General features: G+C 46.6%; 1 protein-coding gene across 1 annotated transcript in view; it reads left to right on the forward strand.

The window, feature by feature from the left end:
• The first annotated feature begins 1,503 nt into the window (after positions 1 to 1,503).
• The window catches only part of mdfi (MyoD family inhibitor), a 23,932-nt gene continuing 17,935 nt past the window's right edge, over positions 1,504 to 7,500 (forward strand). The window contains exons 1-2 of the mRNA XM_060069562.1: positions 1,504 to 2,536; positions 3,225 to 3,429. Coding sequence (XP_059925545.1) covers positions 3,270 to 3,429 — 160 coding nt within the window. The 5' untranslated portion in view covers positions 1,504 to 2,536; positions 3,225 to 3,269. The remainder of the gene's footprint in view (positions 2,537 to 3,224; positions 3,430 to 7,500) is intronic.

Consider the following 7,500-nt stretch of genomic DNA (forward strand, 5'->3'; position numbering starts at 1 on the left):
GTCTTTTTTTTTTTCTCAACCGCTGACTCAATGTTTAGAAAAGTTCCCGGGAGGGCTTCTGTAAATATTGTTGGTACGTGTGTGGCACAATTAAAACTGCTTAACGCGCACAGGAAATAAACATGCACAGATGTTTGTCTCTCTTTTTCTTTGCTTGTTCTCGCTTTTTACCTTTCTCTCCGTTATTCGTATTGTCTCTGAGCATCCTCTCATGAAGGTCCACAGTCTAGAGTCAGTCAGAGTGGCGTCCAGCCCAGTAGGAGGTCTGGCTGAGCCATGAGGCAGCTTTGGCTCCAGGCCTTGCAGCCTTCAGACTGCAGGCAACAGCTTCTAAAACTACAGGGAGAGGCGTTGGGAGTGTGTTAAACTGATATATATATATTTATCCAGTAAGACCCGAGAAAGGTCTTATAGAATATATGCACGGCAGTAATGACGGTGACGAGCAAGTCATTTTGTGACAGATTTGTAATATAGGTTAAGCGTCTTGTTTTGGATCTACATACCATTGTGTTAATGGCCACACACATATGCACATTTCCGTGTACGTGTGTGTGGTGTGCGTATGTGTGTGCCTGTGCGTGTGTGTTTGTGTGTTCGTCTCTGTCCAAGGGTCTGTGTGTGTGTGTGTGTGTGTGTGTGGGGGTGGGTGTGTGTCTCTGTGTATGTGCGTGCGTGTGGGTATGTGTGTTTGTGCATGCATGTGTGGCCATGTTCGTGTGTGCGTGTGTGTGAGTGCGTGTGTGTGGATGTGACCATTTATATACACCGATCTGACTTTATGATCTGCCAATGTAACGGGAAGTTGATTTAACGCTGATAATGAGATAGCGTATATTATGAGCTATGACACGATGGAGGTGGAATGTAGTAGGACACCGCCACACTTTGCTGCATGGTGTGGTCTGGTCCCAAAGTGACCCCGTTATCATCTCGGCACCCACCAGGTGATCAACCCTCCAAAGATTGACGTTTCATTATGCAATGTATTTGTTCATTAAATGTGTTCATTCAAGAATCAAGACATCAAGACACACACATACGTACATAGACTTAACCAAAACACATACATGCACACAAACACACATACATAGACCACACACAGACACACATAACCCACACATAAATACAGCCCCCTCCCCACACACACACACACACACACACACACACACACACACACACACACACACACACACACACACACACACACACACACACACACACACACACACACACACACACACACACACACAAACACGCCCCATGCCTGATGACTGATCTCTCAGACTAAGAGCTTACAGACAGGGGGCTGCAGAGCCCAGCAGGCCAGATGACAGATGAGTGTTTGGACAAATTGGGAAGGAGGTAGGAGTCGTAGGTGGGGATGCAGCCTGTGTCTTAAGTCCTTGAAGAAGATTTGTGGTGGTGAAAAGTTAACACCCCCGCCACACCCCCTAACATGAATCATGCCAGGACTCTTATCAGCGGCTCAAAATGCAGACGCACATTCACAGACATGGCATGCAGTCTTTAGACCTGAATACGGTGATCTAATTTACAAATGTATTGGACTTAACAGTTATTACCGGTATTGCATTAGTATAGAGTTTGATTATTTTTGTGTTCATATATTACAACATAGCCATATAATTACACTATAAGTAGGATTATTATTTTTAAATAATAGTCTAACACGTTAGACTAATCAGTGTTATTTAATTAATGTGAAGGCCTTTTATTTCATGTTAAGTTTATTCAGGTTCTTAAATACAAATATCTTATAGGAATGCAAAGGCGTATATAATGGAGGATTGTTTATTTATATATATAAATGACTATTTAGGTAGGGAAACTGCATAATGCAAATAATGCCTTGGTCTTTCTAAACTCTTATTGTGGGTCTGTTTCGGGTTAAGAAGTAATTATATGACAGTATAGTTCAGCTCAACTAATTCCCTTGCCTGAAGGAAGCTCAGTAATCGCCATTGACTACAGTTTCCTGTCCGATGGTCTGCTGCTGCAAAAAAGTGTTCGAGGCAAGTACTGACTCTGAGAGTGCGCACAGAGGGAGAGAGTGTGTGTGAATTCGCACCACGGATTTAACTTCTTTGATGCGTTCTGTGTTAACTGATTATAGAAATGCCTTACATTGAAAAATGTTTGACAATTGATCATGTGGAACTTTACATTGACAAAATAGAATAGGGAAGTTGAGCTTGCATACAAAGAGTGTTTTGAGGACTGCTTTGTAGAGCAACAACTAACCCACATCTGCTGGAATACGGGCGAGTCTCGCTGCCGGAGAGTGAAGAAAGTAAAAGCCAGAGGGTAAACTATTTTTTGGGTCCAATATGCAGTAATACACGGGGTTGTGGAAGTGTTGATGAGACGGAGTGAGTTTTTCGCGGGCGTGGAACGTCAGAAGCGTGGGGGAAAGAGGTCGACCAAGTTCGAAGATAGGCAGACGACCACCTGGAGAAGTGGAAGAATGAATTAGAGCAACGACTGCTGCTCTGTGTCTCGGCCGCTAGAAAAGGTAAGAAGTTTGGATTTTCCGTTTATGTGCGCTACAGTTTTAGACAATCAGTGGACTTTAAAGCTGAACTTGAACTTGGTTTGAGCGTGCATGGACTCGCTTTAGAAAAACAGTACGCAGGCACACCAATAAAAAGGTAAACAGAGTAGCCTACAGCTGGTTCAATCTCCTCTAATACTTGTTTAAGCAACGGCTCGGCATACAATGATTTTTATTCACGTTATTCACGGTAAAGTAAGAAATAGGCAACAATTGGATATTTGCCAACGTTGTCAGACTCTTCAAAAGTTCTCCTCGAAACTTATATTTATGAGACAGCTAATTGTGTGGAAGTTATTTACTACGTCATCGTTGCCATGTATTATTAGCAAATATTAGGAAAGTTTACTGTGTAGTAAAGGTTCATAGAGCTGTCGTGATTGGCAAAATACTTGAGGCGGGCGCCAAGGGAGCGCGCAAACAGCTGTCCAGCTGAAAACGGTATGGCACGGAGGCGCGCACTAAACAGATGTTGGCACGTGACACTAAAGTTAACCATAAAAGTAAATACCAATAGTTGATCAGAGTTATCGCTTGCATTGCACTAACTTTTTCTGCCGATGCAGCTGTCTGTAGTTTATTTCTTTTTTTTTTTGTTCTCACTCTTTTTTTTTCTCTCCCTCTCTCCCTCTCTCATTCTTTGGCCAAGGCTCGCTCCTGTCCCCCTCTAGCTCCTCCCACCAGATCCGGGCCGATGCCCATGGACGAGGAGAGAAGTGTCCCTACGATCTGTCCCGAGCCCCCCGACGATGGGCCCCCCGACTCGCTGTCTCCGGCAGACACGACGCCCGCAGCCTCCACCACAGACACTGATTCAAGCGCGAGCCCCACCCCGACGCCCTGCCTCGATACAGGTGAGGGTGTACAAAGGCCAGCCTGGGACTCAAATCCCTCCCAGCCACATGACCCTGCAAAGGCTCCTCCAGGCTTATGTCTGCACGTGACAGACACACAGGTCCGTGTCTGTTTATAAGAGCGAGTATGTGCCTGTGTGTTTGTGTATTTGTGAGAGAGAGAAGGGCCCAATAGCAGAGAGACGCTCTCTACACAGTGTTGTGCGATGGGTCTGAACATGTCTTACACTAATAAGCTGCTGTTTATCCCCATCAATACATGCCTTGTTAGGTATTGAGTTGTTTTAAGTGTGTGCTAATGTCTGTGTGTGTGTGTTTGTGTATGTGTGTCTGTGTGTGTGCACCGGGGTGCATATGTGTCATAAAGAAAATAGAGATAAATGAATGTGAGAAAATAGCGATGGGAGTGAACCGTCATGCATGGTTTCCTCAGGTTGGATAAAGGTTAGGGAGGGAGGGAGTGTGTGTGTGTGTGTGTGTGTGTGTGTGTGTGTGTGTGTATGGGTGTGTGTGTGTGTGTGTGTGTGTGTGTGTGTGTGTGTGTGTGTGTGTGTGTGTGTGTGTGTGTGTGTGTGTGTGTGCGTGCGTGCGTGTGTGTGTGTGTGCGTGTGTATGCGTGTGTGTGTGTGTGTTTTATGTTCACTATTGCTAACTTGTCGTTCACATGTGATCAGAGTTATTTTATGTGCCAGCTGTGCATACAAAATATAATACCAGCGCTTGCTTGTGTGCGGACAAAGAGACGCCTTATTTTGCACTATTTTCCTTTCCTTATTATCGGGAGACATCAACAATGAATTACTCATTGTGAAAAGTCTCCGGGGGGTTAATAACAGTATTCAAAGGGAGGGCAACTGAGTCATAGGTTGCATTTGAATAGTCCGCCGACATCCTAAAGCGAAGTCACTAATGATAGGTCCACAAGCCTGCACTCCAGTGACTCCCATTCACTCCCAGGAAACACACTGTCTGTTTTTGGTGGAAGACCTAGTCATTCATTAGGTCCCGGGCCCCGAAACAGACACAACTTACTTGTGTACGCCGTGGCGGTTTGCAGAGCGGCCAGTGTTAGGGTGCGGTGGGGTTTGGGGGGCGGCAGGACCACGGTGTCTTGTATCTGGGATGACGCGGATCGGGTCGGGGCCCACGCAGCTCTCTGGAATGCAGACAAGAAGGGGCCCTGGGGACGTCGAAATCCGGGAAGAAAGACCCCTACCCTTGGTTCGACCCTGACGAGCTTCTGCGTCCGGTTTGAGGACCAGTGGGGGGTGAGGCGTCAGGAAGATCAGAGACCCCACGAGGGGCAGCTAGCGTGTTACGACCGAGACCCCCGTCACGCTCCTTCCACCGTGAGGCGGGAGAGCTTTCTGGGGACGGAGGGAAGGATATACTGGGTAATTAGTTTAGGTGTGGTTAGCACGGAAGTACACAGAGACTTTAAGTGGCTCGTTGTCGGGGGAACGGGCCAAAGATGTTGGAAGGGAGGTTTCTTTTTTTCATCTTAGAAAGACATGTCGAAACCCAATCTACGATGATTGCTCACCTCAATGTAAAATTAGAAGAACACAGACCTATCCGTGCTCTGAAAAACGCTGAGGTTTACCGGGGGAGGAATGTAAGTGGGTCATGAAGTAATTATAATGTTGGATTCAAGACTTTTGTGATTATCAAACAGGAGGATGGTGTCCCAGCATGCCTTGCTCTCTTCTGGTTACCTGTGCAATCACACGACGGCACCCTCTAAAGTGGGCCTGGTTAGTAATCCTGCCCTGTGTGTGTATGGTGTGTGTGTGTATGTGTGTGTGTGTCTGTGTGTGTGTGCGTGTGTGTGTGTGTGTACTGTGCACTGTGTGTGTGTGTGTGTTTGTGTGTGTGTGTATACTATGTGTGTGTGTGTGTGTGTGTTTATTGTATGTGTGTGTATACTGTGTGTGTGTGTGTGTGTGTGTGTGTGTGTGTGTGTGTGTGTGTGTGTGTGTGTGTGCGTGCGTGCGTGCGTGCGTGCGTGCGTGCGTGCGTGCGTGCGTGCGTGCGTGCGTGCGTGCGTGCGTTAGGCGTGCGTGTGTGCGTGCGTGCGTGCGTGCGTGCGTGCGTGCGTGCGTGCGTGCGTGCGTGCGTGTGAGAGAGAGAGAGTGTGCATGCAGTGTCAGTAAGTGGAGGATTGGCCAGACTGCAATAGAGGGCAACAAGGAGCTGCTTTCAGGCCTCGGCTCCTACCCCAACCCTACCCCCACCCTAGGCCTTCTTAGCTTCCAGGGTGCAGGGCGAGAGACAGGGGCCCAGCACACCTAAACATGCACACATCAAAAACACAGCGTCAATAAGAACTCATGTAATAAGCATGAACACCAGACAGACACACACACACGCGCGCATCTGTGGAGTTGGAGGCCTGAACGGAGCTGTTCTCAACGCATCAGTATGGGTAACGTGTCCCGAGACCTACCGTCATCATACCTGCTTCCAAGGAGCTGGTTCAAAGCAATGTCACACTGCTGAATGCTAACCTTAATGGGAAACGAAACCGCGCTTTAACTCGATGCAACTCCGCTGGCGGGGGGCTTTGTCCCAGCAGAAAGACGTGGGCTTCGCCAAGGCAAAGAGCCGAGCGGTCCTTGTGATCGCAGCGCATAGGGAAAAGCTGGCTTTTCCAGGCTTTCGCTATCCAGATCAAATGATTGAAGATGTTCTCAGTCATCACAGAACTGTTGAGAACCTGAGCTGCGTTGACGGACCCACGCTCCCCTCTGTTGTGGCTTCCCAGCAACCAGCGCAGCATTTTTGCTCTCACTCTGGCATGAAGGCGTGCTGGAGGCTGTTTACAATAGAGCCTTCACCTCAATATCATATTCTGCCTTTCATTCTCTCTCTCTCTCCCGCTCGTCCTCCCTGTTTATATTTGCTCTGTCTTTTTGCTCTCCATTGTTGAATCAAGCAGGCTCTGTTTTTTCACCTCTTCTCTTTTGTCCCTCTTGATTTCTGCCGGGTAAATGCAAACGTTAGTCGAAGCCCCCAAAACCACTGTTCAGAATGAAACCCTGCATTCCCTATTCTGCAACACATGTTTACTATGGTGCGCAGATACGCCACAGGGGCCAACATGGACCAATCCTTTTTTCATTTTTTTTTAAGGATTTAAATCCCTGTAGTCTCTGATATCACAAATGTTGATGGCCCGCAACAGTTGTTTGGACCATTATACACAGATCCTGACCTAGACACATGCTCCCTTCCAGTGTGCTAGTGTTTCCTTCGTCCTGATTTGTTTGACTGTTTTCATCCTCAGTGTTTAATTTTGTAACTCACACGGACTGAAATATTCAAGGAGTAGTTTGAGGCTTTTTTTAAAAGCATATTTTGACTGCGAAAAGGAGTGCTCCTTTGACCACCTCGCAAACATTTAACAAACTCACGCTGCAGCTTCTGGTGGCATGTGCACTCTCAGTTTCTCTCTCTGTCCCTCTCCCTCTGCCTCTCTCTCTCTCTCTCTCTCTCTCTCTCTCTCACTCTCTCGCGCTCTCACTCTCTCGCGCTCTCACTCTCTCTCTCTCTCTGTTCTGGCCCATTACTTTTTGAATACATTTTTCCCAGTAGCATATCTCCTCATAGATGTTCATGACTGCTGCTGCCACATTATGCATTTTTACTAATTACTATACTCTTCGTTTTTTACAACTTCAGCCTGGGACCTTTCATGTCACAGTGTAAAAAACCATCATGTGTGTATACAGATGCATGCCGTGGTGTGGCTGTGTATGTGTTTGGTTAAGACTATAGTATAGAGATGTTTATATGAAGGCAACATGCTATCTGCCCTACAGCTGTGTATATGTTACTGTTATACAGTGTCTGCCATCTATCTGTTTACCCTCCACTTATCCAGCGGACCTCTGCAATGTGCTAGTCACGTTTGTTTGCACGTTAAATATAAATACTTTGTGATTTCCGAGGTTTGCCTTGAATAAATGTTGAAGTACAGGTTTGGGTTTTTGTCAACCAAACCCTATTAAAACATTGTTTTGCATAAACATTTAGTTAAAGGCACCTTTTATCTTGTGGTTTGCACAATTT

The sequence above is a fragment of the Gadus macrocephalus genome, chromosome 13 (assembly GCF_031168955.1).
Source record: "Gadus macrocephalus chromosome 13, ASM3116895v1".
Lineage (NCBI taxonomy): Eukaryota > Metazoa > Chordata > Actinopteri > Gadiformes > Gadidae > Gadus > Gadus macrocephalus.